Here is a 25,830-nt window from a genome sequence, read left to right as displayed (position 1 = left end):
ATACCCATCGATTCCCGATTAAGGCGCACGTTTCTACGTTTTTACTTTTCGCGTTTTCTCAAAGCTGTGGGACTAGTTACGCGCCGAAGTTTATACGGAAGAATATGGAATAATAATAAATAAAGAAATAAATAAATAATAAGCCTGAGCAATAGTATGAGTGCCTCGTGCTGCGCACGAGGCACTCCTCCTCCATTGAGCTTGCGCATCTCAATGGAGGAGGCGTGCCACGTGGCGCAGCCGTGGCACTAATTATTATTATTATTTCCACGAGATCAGGCTGTTAGCAGAACTGTAAGTTATTAATTACTATTATTAAACTATTATTACTATTATTACTGCGAGATCACGCTGTTAGCAGAACTGTAAGTTATTAATTATTATTATTATTATTATTACCGTATTTTCTGGACTATAAGCCGCTACTTTTTTCCTAGGTTTTGAACCATGCGGCTTATACAAAGGTGCGGCTATTCTGTGGATTTTTCTTCCACCGCTAGGGGGAGTGCTAACCGGAATTAGAATAAAAACTAAGACAAAAAAGCAGATAGAAGTAGGTGGAAGCAGATTTCAAACAGATAAATACCGGTTATTTTCTCTTGGTTCAGTCCACTTTTAATCAGCAAAGTTGCTGCCGTGTTAAAAGACACTGTTAGGAAAAGATCTATTTAGGTACAAACATGTACACAATTTACACTTCAAAATCGTTCTTTACATGTAGTAAATATCTAATCTAACAACATAAAGATCTGCGGCTTGCATATCTTTTTTTTTTAAATAAAAGTGGGTGCGGCTTATATACAGGGGCGGCTTGTATATCTTTTTTTATTGTTTTTTTAAAAATAGAGCGGGTGCGGCTTATATACAGGTGCGGCTTATAGTCCAGAAAATACGGTATTATTACTATTATTATTACCACGAGATCACGCTGCTAGCGGAGCTGTAAGTTATTAATTAGTGCCACGGCTGCGCCACGTGGCACGCCTCCTCCATTGAGCTGCGCAAGCTCAATGGAGGAGGAGTGCCTCGTGCGCAGCACGAGGCACTCATACTATTGCTCAGGCTTATTATTAGTGCCACGGCTGCGCCACGTGGCACGCCTCCTCCATTGAGCTGCGCAAGCTCAATGGAGGAGGAGTGCCTCGTGCGCAGCACGAGGCACTCATACTATTGCTCAGGCTTATTATTATTTATATATTCTTCCGTAAAAACTTTGTCCGGCTACTCCTCCTACAGCTTTGAGAAAACGCGAAAAGTAAAAACGTAGAAACGTGCGCCTTAATCGGGAATCGATGGGTATGACTTTTATTAGCGATTGGCGTGCACGTTTTTGCGCAACGTGCACAAACGTGCGCTTTTTGCCCCATCCGGAACGCATTGCGTGAAGTTTGGGGCCTCACCACTCGCACACCGTTACTCGAAAAATTCTGAACCGATTTAGAAAGTTGTAGGCCCTGAATTTAACTACAGTCCTGTGGATTTTCAGAACGATGGCACGAATAGTTTTTGCACGAAGTGCAAAAACATTTCCAAATTTCCAAACTAATGGGGAAGATTTTCCCATGCATTTCAATGGCGCCATTATAAGCGGATGGGAAAATGTTGAGAAAAAAAGACAAAAATCACCTTTTTTCTGAGTCACGTATCTTTCTCATACTTGGACGTAGAAACGTCATTCAAACTTCAAAACGGAGGAAAACTTCTCTTCTCTCTCCAAACCCGAAACAGTTTTTTCCTAAAATGTACACTTTTCAAGATATGAGCCCTCAAGCGAGGACTGGAAATCACTTTTTTTCAAATCTAGAGCACGGGAGTCAGTTTGCTAGAGTGTAGTTACACTGAAAAAAAAACATGATTTCTTATTTGTAACTCGAGGTCACGGCCAAACCGTAAAAGGTAGACAGATAATTTTTGGTCAGAATATAGACATAGGTGTTGTGATTTATAAAATGTGACTTTGACAGGCGTGGTGTGCACAAAATTTTAACGGGGGAGCCAACAGACACGCCAGTTCCTGTCTCTCTCTTCATTGACTCCCATGTTAAATGAAGTTTTCTTAAAAAAAATCTCATTTTTGTTTTCAAATTGCCGTTACTAACACATTTTAAGGAATATCTGTATGAAAATAACATTTAGATAATCTGGTAGGTTCTCTGTTTCTCAAAATGTTTTCGTTTTTCTGCTAAGAGCTACGGTTTGAGCGCAAAGTGGAGTGATTTCAGGTTTGTCACAACCAAAAATCCAGCTGAGTCATTCCCGCTCCCTCTGTATCAGGTTCTTGTTGCCCCTAGCAACCAGAGCTCAGCTGATGACTGATTAGACTGACCCAGAACTGGTCACATGACTCACTCAGTACAGAATTCATAGTATAACCTGGAAAATGGAGAAATCTGAACCCTGACCTTTTAACCTTAGATGAACACACACACACACACACACACACACACACACACACACACACACACACACACACACACACACACACACACACACACACACACACACACACACACACACACGATAGGTGTTATTATGGGATGTCAGGTGTTTTTATAGGATGTTAGTGTTATTATGGGATGTCAGGTGTTTTTATAGGATGTTAGTGTTATTATGGGATGACAGGTGTTTTTATAGGATGTTAGTGTTATTATGGGATGTCAGGTGTTTTTATAGGATGTTAGTGTTATTATGGGATGTCAGGTGTTTTTATAGGATGTTAGTGTTATTATGGGATGTCAGGTGTTTTTATAGGATGTTAGTGTTATTATGGGATGGCAGGTGTTTTTATAGGATGTTAGTGTTATTATGGGATGGCAGGTGTTTTTATAGGATGTTAGTGTTATTATGGGATGTTAGTGTTATTATGGGATGGTAGGTGTTTATTATGGGATGGTAGTGTTATTGGTGTTAGCGGTCCCGTTAGCGGTTCTGTTAGCGGTCCTGTTAGCGATCCCGTTAGCGGTCCCGTTAGCGGTCCAGTTAGCGATCCCGTTAGCGGTCCAGTTAGCGACCCCGTTAGCGGTCCCGTTAGCAATCCCGTTAGCGGTCCCGTTAGCGGTTGTTAGCGATCCCGTTAGCGATCCCGTTAGCGGCTTGGTTAGCGATCCCGTTAGCGGCTCGGTTAGCGGTCCCGTTAGCGGTTCAGTTAGCGATCCCGTTAGCGGTCCCGTTAGCGGTCCCGTTAGCGGTCCAGTTAGCGATCCCGTGAGCGGTCCAGTTAGCGACCCCGTTAGCGGTCCCGTTAGCGGTCCCGTTAGCGGTTCCGCTAGCGGTTGTTAGCGATCCCGTTAGCGGTCCCGTTAGCGGTTCAGTTAGCGATTCCGTTAGCGATCCCGTTAGCGGTCCCGTTAGCGGTCCAGTTAGCGATCCCGTTAGCGGTCCAGTTAGCGACCCCGTTAGCGGTCCCGTTAGCGGTTCCGCTAGCGGTTGTTAGCGATCCCGTTAGCGGTCCCGTTAGCGGTTCTGTTAGCGGTTCTGTTAGCGGTCCTGTTAGCGGTTCCGTTAGCGGTTGTTAGCGGTCCCGTTAGCGATCCCATTAGCGGCTCGGTTAGCAATCCCGTTAGCGGCTCGGTTAGCGGTCCCGTTAGCGGTTCAGTTAGCAATTCCGTTAGCGATCCCGTTAGCGGTACCGTTAGCGGTCCAGTTAGCGATCCCGTTAGCGGTCCAGTTAGCGACCCCGTTAGCGGTCCCGTTAGCAATCCCATTAGCGGTCCCGTTAGCGGTTCCGCTAGCGGTTGTTAGCGATCCCGTTAGCGGTTCTGTTAGCGGTCCCGTTAGCAGTTCCGTTAGCGGTTGTTAGCGGTCCCGTTAGCGACCCCATTAGCGGTCCCGTTAGCGACCCCATTAGCGGCTCGGTTAGCGGTCCCGTTAGCGATCCCGTTAGCGGTCCCGTTAGCGGTCCCGTTAGCGGTCCCGTTAGCGGTCCCGTTAGCGGTTGTTAGCGGCTCGGTTAGCGATTCCGTTAGCGGCTCGGTTAGCGGTCCCGTTAGCGGTCCCGTTAGCGATCCCTTTAGCGATCCCGTTAGCGGTTCAGTTAGCGATCCCGTTAGAGGTTCCGTTAGCGGTTCTGTTAGCTATCCCGTTAGCGGTCCCGTTAGCGGTCTTGTTAGCGGTTTTATTAGCCTATTACATGTTTTCTGTAATAACTTTTGAATGGTTTGACATAGAGAGTCATGGGTGGTGTCAAATGACTAAGTATCGAGTCCTTGACCTTCATGGGTGCAAATAAGCCCCGCGATCATCCGGCAGTAGTCCGTGGCACTTCAAAATTTCCCGGGAATTTTGGTCTAGTTATTTATATATTCTTCCGTAAAAACTTTGTCCGGCTACTCCTCCTACAGCTTTGAGAAAACGCGAAAAGTAAAAACGTAGAAACGTGCGCCTTAATCGGGAATCGATGGGTATGACTTTTATTAGCGATTGGCGTGCACGTTTTTGCGCAACGTGCACAAACGTGCGCTTTTTGCCCCATCCGGAACGCATTGCGTGAAGTTTGGGGCCTCACCACTCGCACACCGTTACTCGAAAAATTCTGAACCGATTTAGAAAGTTGTAGGCCCTGAATTTAACTACAGTCCTGTGGATTTTCAGAACGATGGCACGAATAGTTTTTGCACGAAGTGCAAAAACATTTCCAAATTTCCAAACTAATGGGGAGATTTTCCCATGCATTTCAATGGCGCCATTATAAGCGGATGGGAAAATGTCGAGAAAAAAGACAAAATTCACCTTTTTTCTGAGTCACGTATCTTTCTCATACTTGCACGTAGAAACGTCATTCAAACTTCAAAATGGAGGAAAACTTCTCTTCTCTCTCCAAACCCGAAACTGTTTTTTCCTAAAATGTACACTTTTCAAGATATGAGCCCTCAAGCGAGGACTGGAAATCACTTTTTTTCAAATCTAGAGCACGGGAGTCAGTTTGCTAGAGTGTAGTTACACTGAAAAAAAAACATGATTTCTTATTTGTAACTCGAGGTCACGGCCAAACCGTAAAAGGTAGACAGATAATTTTTGGTCAGAATATAGACATAGGTTTTGTGATTCATAAAATGTGACTTTGACAGGCGTGGTGTGCACAAAATTTTAACGGGGGAGCCAACAGACACGCCAGTTCCTGTCTTGCTCTTCATTGACTCCCATGTTAAATGAAGTTTTCTTAAAAAAAATCTCATTTTTGTTTTCGAATTGCCGTTACTAACACATTTTAAGGAATATCTGTATGAAAATAACATTTAGATAATCTGGTGGGTTCTCCGTTTCTCAAAATGTTTTCGTTTTTCTGCTAAGAGCTACGGTTTGAGCGCAAAGTGGAGTGATTTCAGGTTTGTCACAACCGAAAATCCAGCTGAGTCATTCCCGCTCCCTCTGTATCAGGTTCTTGTTGCCCCTAGCAACCACAGCTCAGCTGTGCTGATTAGACTGACCCAGAACTGGTCACATGACTCACTCAGTACAGGCTTCATAGTATAACCTGGAAAATGGAGAAATCTGAACCCTGACCTTTTAACCTTAGATGAACACACACACACACACACACACACACACACACACACACACACACACACACACACACGATAGGTGTTATTATGGGATGGCAGGTGTTTTTATAGGATGTTAGTGTTATTATGGGATGGCAGGTGTTTTTATAGGATGTTAGTGTTATTATGGGATGTTAGTGTTTTTATAGGATGTTAGTGTTATTATCAGCCCCCGGGTCTGGCACTCAGAAGGCGCGCCGATTTTTTCCAGTGGCCAACCGCGGTACTGCAACCAAAAATCCCATGCGGCCCAGAAAGCTTTTTTCCCATAGACCGCAATAGTAAAAGAGAAGCCTCTAAAACTGTTCACAGGACACCTCCAGCTGTAATCCCCGGCAATTACTAATCTTTGTATTCTATATTTTTAAGTCATGGACTTTATATCCGTCAAAAATGTTTTATAACGGCCAGAAAAGTAAAAGAAAAGTCTCTTTCTGGGCGTGACGTCACAGCTGACGTCACAGCCGTGTCCGTGCATTCCACGGATGTTTATATTAATATATATTATGTAATTATATTATATTAATACATTAATAATATATGTAATGCTATACATGTAATAATATACATTAATTAAGATATTATATTAATACATATTATATTAATACTCGCGTCATTGCCCCGGGGCATGATGGGAGGCCCCAGAGCATCATGGGAGGTGACTCAACTGCGCATGCTCTATGGGCCGCTGTATGCGGAAGTAAACCCGGAAGTCAGAGATTTTTTCGGCTTATGCGCTGGCTGAGCAGAATGCATTGAAATGAATGGGCGGCCATTTTTAGTCTCCGATCCAGTTTCTATAATACATCCATGGTTATTATGGGATGGTAAGTGATTATTATGGGATGGTAGTGTTATTGGTGTTAGCGGTCCCGTTAGCGGTTCTGTTAGCGGTCCTGTTAGCGATCCCGTTAGCGGTCCCCTTAACGGTCCAGTTAGCGATCCCGTTAGCGGTCAAGTTAGCGACCCCGTTAGCGGTCCCGTTAGCAATCCCGTAAGCGGTCCCGTTAGCGGTTGTTAGCGATCCCGTTAGCGGCTCGGTTAGCGATCCCGTTAGCGGCTCGGTTAGCGGTCCCGTTAGCGGTCCCGTTAGCGGTTCAGTTAGCGATTCCGTTAGCGATCCCGTTAGCGGTCCCGTTAGCGGTTCCGCTAGCGGTTGTTAGCGATCCCGTTAGCGGTCCCGTTAGCGGTTCTGTTAGCGGCCCCGTTAGCGGTTCCGTTAGCGGTTGTTAGCGGTCCCGTTAGCAACCCCATTAGCGGCTCGGTTAGCGGTCCCGTTAGCGATCCCGTTAGCGGTCCCGTTAGCGGTCCCGTTAGCGGTTCCGTTAGCGATCCCATTAGCGGTCCCGTTAGCGGTACCGTTAGCGGTTCCGTTAGCGGTTCCGTTAGCGGCTCGGTTAGCGATTCCGTTAGCGGCTCGGTTAGCGGTCCCGTTAGCGATCCCGTTAGCGGTTCATTTAGCGGTTCTGTTAGCGGTCCCGTTAGCGGTTCCGTTAGCGGTTGTTAGCGGTCCCGTTAGCGACCCCATTAGCGGCTCGGTTAGCGGTCCCGTTAGCGATCCCGTTAGCGGTCCCGTTAGCGGTCCCGTTAGCGGTCCCGTTAGCGATCCCGTTAGCGATCCCGTTAGCGGTTCAGTTAGCGGTTCTGTTAGCGGTCCCGTTAGCGGTTCCGTTAGCGGTTGTTAGCGGTCCCGTTAGCTACCCCATTAGCGGCTCGGTTAGCGGTCCCGTTAGCGGTCCCGTTAGCGATCCCGTTAGCGGTCCCGTTAGCGGTCCCGTTAGCGGTCCCGTTAGCGGTCCCGTTAGCGGTCCCGTTAGCAGTTCCGTTAGCGATCCCATTAGCGGTCCCGTTAGCGGTCCCGTTAGCGGTTCCGTTAGTGGTTCCGTTAGCGGCTCAGTTAGCGATTCCGTTAGCGGCTCGGTTAGCGATCCCGTTAGCGGTCCCGTTAGCGATCCCGTTAGCAATCCCGTTAGCGGTTCAGTTAGCGGTTCTGTTAGCGGTCCCGTTAGCGGTTCCGTTAGCGGTTGTTAGCGGTCCCGTTAGCGACCCCATTAGCGGCTCGGTTAGCGGTCCCGTTAGCGATCCCGTTAGCGGTCCCGTTAGCGGTTCCGTTAGCGGCCCCGTTAGCGGCCCCGTTAGCGGCCCCGTTAGCGGCCCCGTTAGCGGCCCCGTTAGCGGCCCCGTTAGCGGTTCCGTTAGCGGTTGTTAGCGGCTCGGTTAGCGATTCCGTTAGCGGCTCGGTTAGCGGTCCCGTTAGCGATCCCTTTAGCGATCCCGTTAGCGGTTCAGTTAGCGATCCCGTTAGAGGTTCCGTTAGCGGTTCTGTTAGCTATCCCGTTAGCGGTCCCGTTAGCGGTCTTGTTAGCGGTTCTATTAGCTCATTACATATTTTCTGTAATAACTTTTGAATGGTTTGACATAGAGAGTCATGGGTGGTGTCAAATGACTAAGTATCGAGTCCTTGACCTTCATGGGTGCAAATAAGCCCCGCGATCATCCGGCAGTAGTCCGTGGCACTTCAAAATTTCCCGGGAATTTTGTCTAGTTATTATTATTATTACTATTATTACCACAAGATCACGCTGTTAGCGGAGCTGTAAGTTAATAAAACTATTATTATTATTATTACTATTATTACCACGAGATCACGCTGCTAGCGGAGCTGTAAGTTATTAATTATTATTATTATTATTATTACTATTATTACCACAAGATCACGCTGTTAGCGGAGCTGTAAGTTAATAAAACTATTATTATTATTATTACTATTATTACCACGAGATCACGCTGCTGGCAGAACTGTAAGTTATTATAATTATTATTATTATTATTATTACCACGAGATCACGCTGTTAGCGGAACTGTGAGTTAATAATTATTATTACTATTATTACCACGAGATCACGCTGTTAGCGGAGCTGTAAGTTATTATAATTATTATTACTATTATTACCACGAGATCACGCTGCTGGCAGAACTGTAAGTTATTGTAATTATTATTACTATTATTACCACGAGATCACGCTGCTAGCGGAGCTGTAAGTTATTATAATAATAAGATAAGATAAGATAAACCTTTAATAGTCCCACAGAGGGGAAATTTCCAGTTCACAGCAGCAAAGGGGATAGTGCAAAAACAAGAGGCAACAATAGAAAAAGTAGTAACACAGTAATAATAATAACACACTATAAACACTATAAACAGTAAACTGGTATACAATAATAATAATAATAATAAGAAGAAGAAGAATAAAGATAAATAATAAGATATTAGTATATGAAAAAGATAACAGATGGATATTTACAGATGGATATATATATACATAATTGCACGTTGCAGTGAGTGAAAGATTGCACATAATAATTATTAATATTATTACTGTTATTACCACGAGATCACGCTGTTAGCGGAGCTGTGAGTTAATATAATTATTATTAATATTATTACTATTATAACCACGAGATCACGCTGTTAGCAGAACTGTAAGAATTATTATTATTATTATTACTATTATTACTATTACCACGAGATCACGCTGTTAGCGGAGCTGTAAGTTATTATAATAATAATTATTATTACTATTATTACTGTTATTACCACGAGATCACGCTGTTAGCAGAACTGTAAGTTATTATAATTATTAAAATTATTATTATTACCACGAGATCACGCTGTTAGCGGAGCTGTAAGTTATTAAAATTATTATTATTACTATAACTGTAAGAACTATTATTATTAATATTATTATTAAACTATTATTACCACGAGATCACGCTGTTAGCAGAACTGTGAGTTAATATAATTATTATTACTATTATTACCACGAGATCACGCTGCTGGCGGAGCTGTGAGTAAAATAATAACTAAAATTAAACTATTATTACCACGAGAACACGCTGTTAGCGGAACTGTGAGTTAATAAAACTATTATTACTATTATTATTATTAGTGATGCACCGAAATGAAAATTTGTGGCCGAAACCGAAAATAATAATAAACACTTGGCCGAATACCGAACAATTCCGAACATGGTTCTTCGCAGTTTTTCATTTATTTTGCCAATTTTTTCACCATTGCATAAATCAAATAAATTTGATTTAGGCATGCTTTTAAAAGAAAAAAATCTTTTACAAAATTACAAGTTAGAAAACATTTGTTGAACATAAAAAACTGAACATTTTTTAATTTCCCAGCATTTTTTAAATATTCCAGCAGACATTATACCAGCAAAGAACAATATCTTAAAATAAATAAATTAGCTAAATACATTTTTTGGCCATCTTTGAGCTTACGTTAGGCTTAACTGACTGAACATTGTAACATAGGCCTTAAAACAATAAAAATGCATTAAAGCGCTCAGGGTTTTTTATCATTTCAAATGATAAATCAAACTTGTAGCTGAAAGACTTTGCAGATGTTTCCCCTCTAGATATTTGAGCAGAACATTCATTGCAAACAGCCATTCTTGTTTTATTCTTTGCCACTCTAAAATACTTCCACACTGCTGACATGTTTGCACCACTTCACTCCACGCTCTTTGATTTCCTCATCTAAACCTGTAATAGATTGATTTATGTTGTTTTGGTTCCACCTGCTGGTGAATGTTGGTAAAATTCTTATGGGGTTAGTTTTTGGTTGGCCAACGATTTATGTTTGTGGTGCAACAGTTACGGAGCGGCCAGTCTATTTCCTTATTTTACAACGCCGTTATTAATTGTTCGGTTTTTTCCCACTTATTCCACCGAACACCGAAAGTGTTTTTTTGCCATTTTCGGCCGAACAATTTTGGTTACCGAACAATCGGTGCATCATTAATTATTATTATTACCACGAGATCACCCTGTTAGCAGAGCTGTAAGTTAATAAAATAATTAATATTAACTAGTATTATTACTATTATTACCACGAGATCACGCTGCTGTAAGTTAATAAAATAACTATAATTAAACTATTATTACCACAAGATCACGCAGCTGGCCGAGCTGTAACTATTTAATAAGTTATTAAACTGTATTATTACTATTATTACCACAAGATCGCGCTGCTGGCCGAGCTGTGAGTCACCAGTAATAACTAGTAATAACTAGTATTATTACACCAGCACGACTAGTTTACCACCTAGTTGTATGAGTTGTGTCGAGGAAAGTACCGTAAAGTAGAAGTGATGGTGGAACTGCTAGTTAGTGATTGAAAAGCATGTTTTTATGTTAGTGATTGAAAAGCATGTTTTTATGAGGCGATAACGACTGATGTCCACAGAGACGTAAACTGGTTGATTCAAACATAAAAACTTTCATTTGCACTAAAACTGGATCCACATGAGCGCTGATGTTTTGCTTTGTTTCATTGCAGGTTACCCAGAAAAACGGACATGGAGAGGTACGTGTCTGTTAAATGAATCATCTGACTCCATCCACTCATCACACACTTATGTACAAATAAAACTCTTCAAATGTTTCTGCTCTCCTTGAAACTCCAGGAAAATCGAGATAGTCCAGTTTGCGAGCCGCACGCGGCAGCTGTTCGTCCGCCTGCTGGCCCTGGTGAAGTGGGCCAGCAACGCCGGCAAGGTGGAGAAGTGCGCGGTACGTCCTGGCACACAACCTGCTCATAACCACAGATGATAAACAACTTTAGGAAAATTAGGAAAAATTAGGAAAATTATGACAAAATGCAGCAGCAAGTACATCCTTACTGTTTCCATGGGAATTAAGGCCACGTTTACACGGGTATTTACAAAAACAGATATTTCCCCCTCTACGTTTCTAAAAATCCCATCATTTACAGGAACCTGCATAAATATCTGTTAAGGTGCTATGAGCAGCCAAACCTACAGGGGGCAGTGTAACGAGAAGATAAAGTCATGCTAGCCAATCAGAATCCTGGAAAAAAACATCAACAAATGACACGAGTAACTTCCAGTTACTTCCAAGATGAACCAGAGTCTTTGGTTTGGAGTGACAGAGAAGTGGAGTTACTTTTAAGTGTGACTTTAGAATATAAAACAGGTAAAATACAAGAAAATATTGACGGTTACAAACTAATTGTAACCACAGGTGTCACTCATGACGCTGGTGACGTTTCTGTCTCATAATGTGACGTTCTGAAGAATAAATGTCCGTTTCTCTCCGTTTACAAGCAAACGTGAAGACGGAGGTTTTAAAAATCTACACTTTGGCCGGAGTTTTCAGAAATGATGGTTTTTGGAGACTTTGAGCTTCTTAGTTTTCGTGTAAACAAACGGCCAAAACGCATGAAAACGTTATTGAAAACCTAAGAGGATAAGTAGCAGTGGTCAAGTGTTACTCAGATCCACTTGACGAGTTCATCATCAGAACGTTTTTTTGTTTGTTATTTAAGTTTTTGTGGCATTAGTGGCTTTTATTGAGAAAGTAGGTAGACAGGAAACAGGTAGAGAGGGGGAGGGGTTTCAGTATAGAGCGCAGGCCGGGACTCGAACCTGCGTTGCCCGCACGAGGACTACAGCCTCTACAAACGCCTGCTGAACCACTGAGCCGTCCAGGACCCTTATCATCAGCAACTATGACAGGGTCAATAAAAGCAGAGCATTCAGGTGTGTGATAACATAGTCCCAAGGGAGCAAGACATTTTGGACAGTTGGACAGTTTGGAACAGTACCAGCGTGTCCATTGTTGTATGGTGACAGATGATCCAACAGATCCTGAAAACATCAGCAAATCAGCAACAGAATGAGCTGAAAAAGAAAGATGGATGTGTTAATGTTCCTGTCAAAGTCCAGACCTCGACCTGATTGAAACACTGCTGGGCGTCTTAAGAGAGCGACGCATAATGGCGATTTTCCACTAGTACCTACTCAGCGCAACTCGACTCGCCACACCTCGGTTTGGTTCTTTCCCACCAGGGGCGGCCTGGATCATTTGAATAACGTTATTATAATCTGATGTATGTGCAACTCGGATTTTAAGATGCATCACGCCTTTTACAGTTTTCAGCAAATGATGTATAACATCGCCATATATCGCAAGATTTGGATATCGCAATATCGTATCGTGAGGTCCTTGGCAATACCCCCCTAATAATAATAATAATAATTACTAGAAAATTTCTGGAAATTTTGATATGGGCATGCCCTACCGCCCATTCGTCCCCTCTCGCTGCTTTGGTTTGGGGCTGCAGTGTTTGTGTTCGGGGTGGTTCTATGTCAGTTTGAGGTGTTTTTACGCTTGTATTTCATTCATTCCTGTGCTCCCAATAGTTATTAATGGGGCGCGCTTTTTGGCATCTAGCGTTGCCACGGTAACGCTTTTGACTGAGAAAAGTAATGCCCATCGAGGCAAGATGGAGACGCATGTAACGATGTATGCCATGCATGGGTGCATGTTCCGGTTCAGGCTACGTTAACGGATAGGTTTTTTTTTTCACCATGGTAAAAAACCCCATCCGAATGAATGGGGCCATTTGGCCTGGATTTTGACATAAAATGTCCTTAAATACCAGCTTCATGAAATTTGAGTATGTTGAAGTCCACAGCGTGCCGAGTCAGGGGACATTTGTACGATGTCTCTACGATAACCTGTTGCCTAGCAACAAGCGTCCAAATTCAAACAGAAATAAAAAAAAAAAAATGAAAGGCCAATATCGCAAAAACTGTAATAATTAGCATAATGAGGTTGTAGGGTCCGTTAGGGCCAATCGGGCCGAGTGTTTGAAAGTTTCAACAATGTCTCTACGATAAAGTTCGGCCGAGCAATAAGCGTCCGAATTTTCGCCTTTTTTTTTTGCTTTTTGGCGTCTAGCGTTGCCACGGTAACACTTTTGACTGAGAAAAGTAATGCCCATCGAGGTACGATGGAGACGCATCCAACGATGTATGCCATGCATGGGTGCACGTTCCGGTTCAGGCTACGTTAACGGATAGGTTTTTTTTTTCAACCTGGTAAAAAACCCCATCCGAATGAATGGGGCCATTTGGCCTGGATTTTGACATAAAATTTCCTAAAATCACAGCTTCATGAAATTTGAATATGTTGAAGTCCACAGCGTGCCGAGTCGGGAAACATTTGTACGATGTCTCTACGATAACGTGTTGCCTAGCAACAAGCGTCCAAAGTCAAACGGAAAAAAAAAAAAAAATGAAAGGTCAATATCACAAAAACTGTAATACTTGGCATAATGAGCTTGTACGGTGCGTTAGTGCCAATCGGGCTGAGTGTTTGAAAGTTTGAACGATGTCTCTACGATAAAGTTCGGCCGAGCAATAGGCGTCTGAATTTTCGCCTTTTTTTTGCTTTTTGGCAACTAGCGTTGCCACGGTAACCCCTATTACTGAGAAAAGTAATGCCCATCGAGGCACGATGGAGACGCATCCAACGATGTATGCCATGCATGGGTGCACGTTCCGGTTCAGGCCGTATCAACGGATGAAAAAAGAGTGCGGAATAATAAGAAAAGGGAAACCTTTTCTAGATACTAATATATCGCCTTCATTTTCATGGTTTTCCTTGTTTTTCCGACCGTGTTTTAGTTTTTGGGGATTTCTTTTTTCCACATCCGAGCGGGGTCATGCTGTACACCCGCTGGTGCGCAGTGGGACTTTTGCGACTTTAGCTTGTTAGCAAAATGCTAGCAACATTGCCCTTTGGGCCATTCTGGATGATTGCAATATGGTCATGCCACTACTTGGCATGCCCATAATAATAAATAATTATAAATAAAAATATATTATTATTGATTTTGCACTTTACATTACTGAAAATCTCAGTGAAACATAAATAATAAAATCAAGATAAGAGATAAAAGGGATAAAAAGTCAAGACATGGCAGAAAAGAGAATAAAACAATTAAAAACAGCAACTAGGGAAAAAAAAACAACAGCATTGTTTAGTGATAAAATGCTTTGCTAAAAAAGGTTTTTAGTCTTTTAAAACTGTCCGTGGTTGAACATCTGGGGTTTTTCCCTGTTTAACTAAGACTCTCTGAAGACCAACATGTCCTGACATGTAAAACCTTAGAACTGAGAGAGGATGTGTTTCACACGACTGTATATGTTACACTGCCAGTTTCCTCGTGTCCAACCTTGTGCTCTGTCCCGTCTCCATGGTAACAGATGATCTCCAGCTTCCTGGACCAGCAGACCATCCTGTTTGTGGACACGGCCGACCGGCTGGCGTCGCTGGCCCGGGACGCTCTGGTCCACGCTCGCCTGCCCAGCTTCGCCATCCCCTTCGCCATCGACGTGCTGACCACGGGGTCGTACCCCCGCCTGCCCACCTGCATACGAGTGAGTCCCCACCCCCCACTGGCCACTAGAGGGTCTGCATTGGTACAGTTACCAAGAACCAGTGGTCCATGGACATTAATATTTGGTACAGTTACCAAGAACCAGTGGTCCATGGACATTAATATTTGGTACAGTTACCAAGAACCAGTGGTCCATGGACATTAATATTTGGTACAGTTACCCCAAGAACCAGTGGTCCATGGACATTAATATTTGGTACAGTTACCCCAAGAACCAGTGGTCCATGGACATTAATATTTGGTACAGTTACCAAGAACCAGTGGTCCATGGACATTAATATTTGGTACAGTTACCCCAAGAACCAGTGGTCCATGGACATTAATATTTGGTACAGTTACCAAGAACCAGTGGTCCATGGACATTAATATTTGGTACAGTTACCAAGAACCAGTGGTCCATGGACATTAATATTTGGTACAGTTACCCCAAGAACCAGTGGTCCATGGACATTAATATTTGGTACAGTTACCAAGAACCAGTGGTCCATGGACATTAATATTTGGTACAGTTACCAAGAACCAGTGGTCCATGGACATTAATATTTGGTACAGTTACCAAGAACCAGTGGTCCATGGACATTAATATTTGGTACAGTTACCCCAAGAACCAGTGGTCCATGGACATTAATATTTGGTACAGTTACCAAGAACCAGTGGTCCATGGACATTAATATTTGGTACAGTTACCAAGAACCAGTGGTCCATGGACATTAATATTTGGTACAGTTACCCCAAGAACCAGTGGTCCCTGGAAATTAATATTTGGTACAGTTACCCCAAGAACCAGTGGTCCATGGACATTAATATTTGGTACAGTTACCCCAAGAACCAGTGGTCCATGGACATTAATATTTGGTACAGTTACCCCAAGAACCAGTGGTCCATGGACATTAATATTTGGTACAGTTACCCCAAGAACCAGTGGTCCATGGACATTAATATTTGGTACAGTTACCAAGAACCAGTGGTCCATGGACATTAATATTTGGTACAGTTACCAAGAACCAGTGGTCCATGGACATTAATATTTGGTACAGTTACCAAGAACCAGTGGTCCATGGACATTAATATTTGGTACAGTTACCAAGAACCAGTGGTCCATGGACATTAATATTTGGTACAGTTACCAAGAACCAGTGGTCCATGGACATTAATATTTGGTACAGTTACCAAGAACCAGTGGTCCATGGACATTAATATTTGGTACAGTTACCAAGAACCAGTGGTCCATGGACATTAATATTTGGTACAGTTACCAAGAACCAGTGGTCCATGGACATTAATATTTGGTACAGTTACCAAGAACCAGTGGTCCATGGACATTAATATTTGGTACAGTTACCCCAAGAACCAGTGGTCCATGGACATTAATATTTGGTACAGTTACCCCAAGAACCAGTGGTCCATGGACATTAATATTTGGTACAGTTACCAAGAACAAGTGGTCCATGGACATTAATATTTGGTACAGTTACCCCAAGAACCAGTGGTCCATGGACATTAATATTTGGTACAGTTACCAAGAACCAGTGGTCCATGGACATTAATATTTGGTACAGTTACCCCAAGAACCAGTGGTCCATGGACATTAATATTTGGTACAGTTACCAAGAACCAGTGGTCCATGGACATTAATATTTGGTACAGTTACCAAGAACCAGTGGTCCATGGACATTAATATTTGGTACAGTTACCAAGAACCAGTGATCCATGGACATTAATATTTGGTACAGTTACCAAGAACCAGTGGTCCATGGACATTAATATTTGGTACAGTTACCAAGAACCAGTGGTCCATGGACATTAATATTTGGTACAGTTACCAAGAACCAGTGGTCCATGGACATTAATATTTGGTACAGTTACCCCAAGAACCAGTGGTCCATGGACATTAATATTTGGTACAGTTACCAAGAACCAGTGGTCCATGGACATTAATATTTGGTACAGTTACCAAGAACCAGTGGTCCATGGACATTAATATTTGGTACAGTTACCAAGAACCAGTGGTCCATGGACATTAATATTTGGTACAGTTACCCCAAGAACCAGTGGTCCATGGACATTAATATTTGGTACAGTTACCAAGAACCAGTGGTCCATGGACATTAATATTTGGTACAGTTACCCCAAGAACCAGTGGTCCATGGACATTAATATTTGGTACATTTACCAAGAACCAGTGGTCCATGGACATTAATATTTGGTACAGTTACCAAGAACCAGTGGTCCATGGACATTAATATTTGGTACAGTTACCAAGAACCAGTGGTCCATGGACATTAATATTTGGTACAGTTACCCCAAGAACCAGTGGTCCATGGACATTAATATTTGGTACAGTTACCAAGAACCAGTGGTCCATGGACATTAATATTTGGTACAGTTACCAAGAACCAGTGGTCCATGGACATTAATATTTGGTACAGTTACCAAGAACCAGTGGTCCATGGACATTAATATTTGGCCACCAATCCAGTTTCCTGATATTTATATGTACTTAATTTCTACGTCGGGGAAATACACAAAGCAAAGCTTGAAGGCTTACAAAAGTCTTGACGCTTGGTCCGACTTCAAGGCAGGATTTGTTGGAGAAATTAAAGTGATGAGGACACCGAACTTTATGATTTGACCGTTTAACGTTAGCTACCCAAAAATCCAACATTACCTGGTACAAAATGGGAACCACAAATCCACGTTCCTGTTCTGGAATCCAGTTGTTTCTGTGAATTGCAGAGATCCATTTGTCTCTCTTAAGCTTATTTTTCAGCAGTCTGTAAAACGATAACTCTTTATTTCTTGCTAAATCTATGAGTACAGTCGATCGCACAACAGCTCTTTCCCATTTTGGATGTTTTCCAGTTGCTCAAACTGAAACTTTACGCTGACACTCAGTCTTTCTGCATCTGTGACATCATGAACGTTCCCTCTATAAGGGACCTGTATGAGAAGGTGATGGAGGTTAAACGTGTCTACACATCAGTCCGGATGTTTGTGTGTTTGCAGGATAAGATCATTCCTCCAGACCCCATCACTAAGGCGGAGAAGCAGGCGACGCTGAGCCAGCTCAACCAGATCCTCCGGCACCGCCTGGTCACCACGGACCTGCCGCCGCAGCTAGCTAACCTCACCGTGGGTGAGTGCTGGGCTAAAGCCTCTTTTAGGGGTTAAACGTTTCACAAGGTTTTGTTCTAAGGTGTCTGCGTGTTCACCTGCAGCCAACGGACGTGTGAAGTTCCGAGTGGAGGGCGAGTTCGAGGCCACGCTGACGGTGATGGGAGACGACCCCGACGTTCCCTGGAGGCTGCTGAAGCTGGAGATCCTGGTGGAGGACAAAGAGACGGGGGGTGAGACGGGGGCTGCTGGTTCTCACCATCATGAGTAGGGCTGGGGATTGTTAAGAACCTCACGATTCCATTTAGATTCTTTAGGTTTCAATTCGATTTCAATTCGATATTGATTTACCATATTGGCCCGAATATAAGACCGGGTTTTTTGCATTGAAATAAGACTGAAAAAGTGGGGGTCGTCTTACATTCGGGGTCTAGACGTTACACCCATTCACAACACTAGATGGCGCCAGATATCTTTAAATGCTGAACTTAACTCCCCAGGCCAAAGCAAACCCCTGTCACCAAGAATAAAAATAAAAATAGCAGTAAGAAAGAAAAGAGAAGAAAATAACAGAAGAGATAACAGAAAATGGAGAAACATAGCAACAATCTGGAGAAAAGTGGGTCGAAGAAGTTATGATGCAAACTTCAAGATCATGATTTGAATGAGGCAAAATAACATGCTTTTTCTTTCAAATCAGAATCAGAATCAGAAAGGGGGTTTATTGCCAAGTTTGTCAACACACACAAGGAATTTGTTGTGGTGATTGGTGCAATACAGTAAAAAAATATTGTTATAATCATTTGTTTCAGATGTACTGTAATTATTTTCTGTATAAATATTTCATTTGGTGTTAAAAAAAAGTCTTTTTTCAAATTTAGTCTTACAATCAGGGTCGTCTTATATTCGGGTCAATACGGTAAATACTTCGATATCGATTCAGTAAGACGTAGAAATACACAACCCTGTTGGCAATTTTAACACGTGTTACTTCACATAGAAATTAACTGAGCAATTAAACTTAGCAGCACCATAACGGCTCACTGGTGCATTTTACTGTGGTACAAAAGTTAAAATAAAAAAAAACACATGCCAGTTGTGTCAACATGATCCGCAGGTTTGTCCTGTTGCTGTTGTATTTTAGTTCTGCCTGGCACGACTTAAGCTGCTTTCACATAGAGCCGGGTCTGCGCCGCACCCACCGCCGGGTGGGGAGCAGAGTCGGCCGAGACGTCGTCTCAGCGCGGCACGGTGGAATTAAAAAATGTTCAATTCGGGCAGGCAGGCGTGACGCCGAGCTCGGTGGCAGAGCGGTCGCTCTTGTGCCGCGGCAGCACATACACAATGAATGGGATCGCCGCTTTGCACCCTCTATGTCAGGGGTCGGCAATCCGACATGTTTTAGATCCATATTGGACCAAAATCACAAAAAACAAATACGTCTGGAGCCGCAAAAAATGAAAAGTCTTGTATCAGCCTTAGAATGAAGGAACACCTGCTGCATGTTTCTATATTAGTTAGAACTGGCTACTCGGCTGCAAATGTAGCTGCTAATGTCTTTCAACATGACTCTTTTTGTTACGGATGGCAGGACAAGGATAAAAATAATATGGAAGAAGATTTTTCTTTCATTTTGCACTTCGAGAAAAAAGTCGAAATGTTGAGAAAAAAGTCAAAATTTCGAGAAAAAAGTCGAAATGTCGAGATTAAAAAGAAAAGGAAAAAGGAAGAAAAAAAAGAGGGGAAAAAAAGGAAAAAAAGAGAAAAGCTGGAGAAAAAAGGAAATAAAGAAAAAAAGGTCAAACATTTTTTTTAAAGCTCCAGGAGCCACTAGGGCGGCGCTAAATAGCTGCATGTGGCTCTAGAGCCGCGGGTTGACGACCCCTGTGTGAAAGGGGCTTTACACACCACGCTACTTTAGTCCGTTTCTCGTGTTCCTTCTTTAAATGGGAATTCAAAATGAGTCCAAACGTCTGATCTGAAAGATTTTCCACTCGCCGTCGTCGCCATTTTATTGTTTGGTCGCGTGCAGCCGCCATCCACAAAACGAGAACCATAAGAAAATGATGCACACAGCGCCCCCCACTGGCCGGGAGGTTAATCCATTCAGAGGCTTTGCTTAATCGATATCGGGGATAATTGCGATGCATCGATTTTTCTATATTTTTACCCCCCCCTAATCATGAGTCATGTTTACAAAGTTTGACAGGTTATTTCCCTGCTCTTGTCGTCCCTCATCGTGGTTTCCCTCTCTCCCCCCCAGACGGCCGAGCTCTGGTCCACAGCCTGCAGGTGAACTTCATCCACGAGCTGGTCCAGGCCCGGCTCTGTGCAGACGAGAAGCCCCTGCAGGACATGTACAACTGCCTGCGTATCCTTCCACACATGCAGCCTGGGCTGCAGCAGGCCGGGGGGGCTGGGGGGTCCGGGGGGGTTTATATAGAGCAGGGACTGATCCAGCACACGAGTGCAGCATCCCGATGAGACGCAGCTGCACAGACGGATCCTTCAGCCCTTCTCTTTACTGCTGAAACTCCCCGGGAGTCTGAGGGAGACGGCAGCTCGTCTGCATGAGCAGAGGGAGGAGAGGCTTTATTAACCAGTTACTGCTGCGCAGAGACGAGCTGGTAACACGCAGCATCACAGCTCCGCACTAGAGATGCGGGCCGAGCCGGACCTGCTGATCACCGTGATGATCACCATGCTGGTCTGTCCAGCTCCGCCTCCACCGCCTCAAAGAGCCGACTGTGTGCGGCACAAACCCCCCTTTAGTGTGAGAGAGCTAGAGTGTGTGTGTGTGTGAGAGAGTGAGAGTGTCACACTCCACCTCCACCTGGCCGGTGTTTCCTCGGTGTTTCCTCGGTGTTTCCTCGGTGTTTCCTCTGTGTTTCCTCGGTGTTTCCTCGGTGTTTCCTCTGTGTTTCCTCGGTGCTTCCCTTAACCGGGTTTCTCCAGACTCCTTCTGCCTGTCGCTGCAGCTGGAGGTTCTGCACTCTCAGACGCTGATGCTGATCAGGGAGCGATGGGGAGACCTGGTGACGGAGGAGAGATACCTGCCGGCCAAGTTCCTCACGCTGTCCGTCTGGAAGTAAGACCAGTAGCACCAGTAACACCACCCAGTAGCACCAGTAACACCACCCAGTAGCACCAGTAACACCAGTAAAACGCTCACAACGACCCAGTAACACGCTCACAACGACCCAGTAACACGCTCACAACGACCCAGTAACACGCTCACAACAGTAACACGCTCACAACAGTAACACGTTCACAACAGTAACACGCTCACAACAGTAACACGCTCACAACAGTAACACGCTCACAACAGTAACACGCTCACAACAGTAACACGCTCACAACAGTAACACGCTCACAACAGTAACACGTTCACGACAGTAACACGTTCACAACAGTAACACGTTCACAACAGTAACACGTTCACGACAGTAACACGTTCACAACAGTAACACGCTCACGACGACCCAGTAACACGCTCACAACAGTAACACGTTCACAACAGTAACACGTTCACAACAGTAACACGTTCACAACAGTAACACGCTCACAACAGTAACACGTTCACGACAGTAACACGTTCACAACAGTAACACGCTCACAACAGTAACACGCTCACAACAGTAACACGCTCACAACAGTAACACGCTCACAACAGTAACACGCTCACGACAGTAACACGTTCACAACAGTAACACGCTCACAACAGTAACACGCTCACGACAGTAACACGCTCACAACAGTAACACGCTCACAACAGTAACACACTCACAACAGTAACACGTTCACGACAGTAACACGTTCACAACAGTAACACGCTCACAACAGTAACACGCTCACAACAGTAACACGCTCACGACGGCCCAGTAACACGCTCACGACAGTAACACGCTCACGACAGTAACACGCTCACGACAGTAACACGTTCATCCTCCAGCCAGCAGGTTCTGGGCAGGAAGACCGGTACCGCGTCCGTACACAAGGTGACCATCAAGATCGATGAGACGGACGGATCCAAACCTCTGCAGATTTCCCATGAGCCTCCTCTTCCTGCCTGTGACTCCAAGTTAATGGAGCGGGCCATGAAGGTCGACATAATAACAATAATAGTGTCATATAAACTCCACGGCCGTTGGTGTTGCTCTGTTATTATGTTTTCTTATGGTTTCTTCTCACTTGTTCAGATTGATCACCTGTCAGTGGAAAAGCTTTTGATTGACAGCGTTCACGCTCGTTCCCACCAGAAGCTCCAGGAGCTTAAAGCCATTTTAAAGAGCAGCAACCCCAGTGACAACGGTGAGTATCGGCCTCCTCTGCACCACTAACGCCTAAATATCACGTAGTATCAGCCTCCTCTGCACCGCTAACGCCTAAATATCACGTAGTATCAGCCTCCTCTGCACCGCTAACGCCTAAATATCACGTAGTATCAGCCTCCTCTGCACCGCTAACGCCTAAATATCACGTAGTATCAGCCTCCTCTGCACCGCTAACGCCTCTAAATATCACGTAGTATCAGCCTCCTCTGCACCGCTAACGCCTCTAAATATCACGTAGTATCAGCCTCCTCTGCACCGCTAACGCCTCTAAATATCACGTAGTATCAGCCTCGTCTGCACCGCTAACGCCTAAATATCACGTAGTATCAGCCTCCTCTGCACCGCTAACGCCTAAATATCACGTAGTATCAGCCTCCTCTGCACCGCTAACGCCTAAATATCACGTAGTTTCAGCCTCGTCTGCACCGCTAACGCCTAAATATCACGTAGTATCAGCCTCCTCTGCACCGCTAACGCCTAAATATCACGTAGTTTCAGCCTCGTCTGCACCGCTAACGCCTAAATATCACGTAGTATCAGCCTCCTCTGCACCGCTAACGCCTAAATATCACGTAGTATCAGCCTCCTCTGCACCGCTAACGCCTAAATATCACGTAGTATCAGCCTCCTCTGCACCGCTAACGCCTAAATATCACGTAGTATCAGCCTCCTCTGCACCGCTAACGCCTAAATATCACGTAGTATCAGCCTCCTCTGCACCGCTAACGCCTAAATATCACGTAGTATCAGCCTCTTCTGCACCGCTAACGCCTAAATAACACGTAGTATCAGCCTCCTCTGCACCACTAACGCCTAAATATCACGTAGTATCAGCCTCTAAATATCACGTAGTATCAGCCTCCTCTGCACCGCTAACGCCTAAATATCACGTAGTTTCAGCCTCCTCTGCACCACTAACGCCTAAATATCACGTAGTATCAGCCTCTAAATATCACGTAGTATCAGCCTCCTCTGCACTGCTAACGCCTAAATATCACGTAGTATCAGCCTCCTCTGCACTGCTAACGCCTAAATATCACGTAGTATCAGCCTCCTCTGCACCACTAACGCCTAAATATCACGTAGTATCAGCCTCTAAATATCACGTAATATCAGCCTCTAAATATCACGTAGTATCAGCCTCCTCTGCACCGCTAACGCCTAAATATCACGTAGTATCAGCCTCCTCTGCACCGCTAACGCCTAAATATCATGTAGTATCAGCCTCCTCTGCACCGCTAACGCCTAAATATCATGTAGTATCAGCCTCCTCTGCACCACTAACGCCTAAATATCACGTAGTATCAGCCTCCTCTGCACCGCTAACGCCTAAATATCATGTAGTATCAGCCTCCTCTGCACCACTAACGCCTAAATATCACGTAGTATCAGCCTCTTCTGCACCACTAACGCCTAAATATCATGTAGTATCAGCCTCTAAATATCACGTAGTATCAGCCTCCTCTGCACCGCTAACGCCTAAATATCATGTAGTATCAGCCTCCTCTGCACCACTAACGCCTAAATATCACGTAGTATCAGCCTCCTCTGCACCGCTAACGCCTAAATATCACGTAGTATCAGCCTCTAAATATCACGTAGTATCAGCCTCTTCTGCACCGCTAACGCCTAAATAACACGTAGTATCAGCCTCCTCTGCACCACTAACGCCTAAATATCACGTAGTATCAGCCTCTAAATATCACGTAGTATCAGCCTCCTCTGCACCGCTAACGCCTAAATATCACGTAGTTTCAGCCTCCTCTGCACCACTAACGCCTAAATATCACGTAGTATCAGCCTCCTCTGCACCGCTAACGCCTAAATATCACGTAGTTTCAGCCTCCTCTGCACCACTAACGCCTAAATATCACGTAGTATCAGCCTCTAAATATCACGTAGTATCAGCCTCCTCTGCACTGCTAACGCCTAAATATCACGTAGTATCAGCCTCCTCTGCACTGCTAACGCCTAAATATCACGTAGTATCAGCCTCCTCTGCACCGCTAACGCCTAAATATCACGTAGTTTCAGCCTCCTCTGCACCACTAACGCCTAAATATCACGTAGTATCAGCCTCTTCTGCACCGCTAACGCCTAAATATCATGTAGTATCAGCCTCTAAATATCACGTAGTATCAGCCTCCTCTGCACCGCTAACGCCTAAATATCATGTAGTATCAGCCTCCTCTGCACCGCTAACGCCTAAATATCATGTAGTATCAGCCTCCTCTGCACCGCTAACGCCTAAATATCATGTAGTATCAGCCTCCTCTGCACCGCTAACGCCTAAATATCACGTAGTATCAGCCTCCTCTGCACTGCTAACGCCTAAATATCACGTAGTATCAGCCTCCTCTGCACCGCTAACGCCTAAATATCACGTAGTTTCAGCCTCCTCTGCACCACTAACGCCTAAATATCACGTAGTATCAGCCTCTTCTGCACCGCTAACGCCTAAATATCATGTAGTATCAGCCTCTAAATATCACGTAGTATCAGCCTCCTCTGCACCGCTAACGCCTAAATATCATGTAGTATCAGCCTCCTCTGCACCACTAACGCCTCTAAATATCACGTAGTATCAGCCTCCTCTGCACCGCTAACGCCTAAATATCATGTAGTATCAGCCTCCTCTGCACCACTAACGCCTCTAAATATCACGTAGTATCAGCCTCCTCTGCACCACTAACGCCTAAATATCACGTAGTATCAGCCTCCTCTGCACCGCTAACGCCTAAATATCATGTAGTATCAGCCTCCTCTGCACCGCTAACGCCTAAATATCACGTAGTATCAGCCTCTAAATATCACGTAGTATCAGCCTCTAAATATCACGTAGTATCAGCCTCCTCTGCACCGCTAACGCCTAAATATCATGTAGTATCAGCCTCCTCTGCACCACTAACGCCTCTAAATATCACGTAGTATCAGCCTCCTCTGCACCACTAACGCCTAAATATCACGTAGTATCAGCCTCCTCTGCACCGCTAACGCCTAAATATCATGTAGTATCAGCCTCCTCTGCACCGCTAACGCCTAAATATCACGTAGTATCAGCCTCTAAATATCACGTAGTATCAGCCTCTAAATATCACGTAGTATCAGCCTCCTCTGCACCGCTAACGCCTAAATATCATGTAGTATCAGCCTCTAAATATCACGTAGTATCAGCCTCCTCTGCACCGCTAACGCCTAAATATCATGTAGTATCAGCCTCCTCTGCACCGCTAACGCCTAAATATCACGTAGTATCAGCCTCTAAATATCACGTAGTATCAGCCTCTAAATATCACGTAGTATCAGCCTCCTCTGCACCGCTAACGCCTAAATATCATGTAGTATCAGCCTCTAAATATCACGTAGTATCAGCCTCCTCTGCACCGCTAACGCCTAAATATCATGTAGTATCAGCCTCTAAATATCACGTAGTATCAGCCTCCTCTGCACCGCTAACGCCTAAATATCACGTAGTATCAGCCTCCTCTGCACCGCTAACGCCTAAATATCACGTAGTATTTATTCACTCAGTCTTTCTGACACTCAGTCTTTCTGACAC

At 44.2% G+C, this 25,830-nt stretch overlaps 1 protein-coding gene across 2 annotated transcripts in view; it reads left to right on the top strand.

The window, feature by feature from the left end:
• The window catches only part of med14 (mediator complex subunit 14), a 78,625-nt gene that overhangs the window by 27,400 nt on the left and 25,395 nt on the right, over window positions 1-25,830 (top strand). For both annotated transcript variants that reach the window (XM_061724228.1, XM_061724227.1), the window contains exons 2-10: window positions 10,894-10,920; window positions 11,021-11,126; window positions 14,630-14,803; window positions 17,830-17,959; window positions 18,042-18,170; window positions 20,201-20,308; window positions 20,893-21,025; window positions 21,890-22,040; window positions 22,137-22,248. In XM_061724228.1, coding sequence (XP_061580212.1) covers window positions 10,894-10,920; window positions 11,021-11,126; window positions 14,630-14,803; window positions 17,830-17,959; window positions 18,042-18,170; window positions 20,201-20,308; window positions 20,893-21,025; window positions 21,890-22,040; window positions 22,137-22,248 — 1,070 coding nt within the window. The remainder of the gene's footprint in view (window positions 1-10,893; window positions 10,921-11,020; window positions 11,127-14,629; window positions 14,804-17,829; window positions 17,960-18,041; window positions 18,171-20,200; window positions 20,309-20,892; window positions 21,026-21,889; window positions 22,041-22,136; window positions 22,249-25,830) is intronic.

This window comes from Cololabis saira, chromosome 6 (assembly GCF_033807715.1).
Source record: "Cololabis saira isolate AMF1-May2022 chromosome 6, fColSai1.1, whole genome shotgun sequence".
In the NCBI taxonomy this organism is placed as follows: Eukaryota; Metazoa; Chordata; class Actinopteri; order Beloniformes; family Belonidae; genus Cololabis; species Cololabis saira.
Note: the sequence above shows the minus strand (reverse complement) of the source record. Positions and strands in the feature narration are given on the sequence as shown.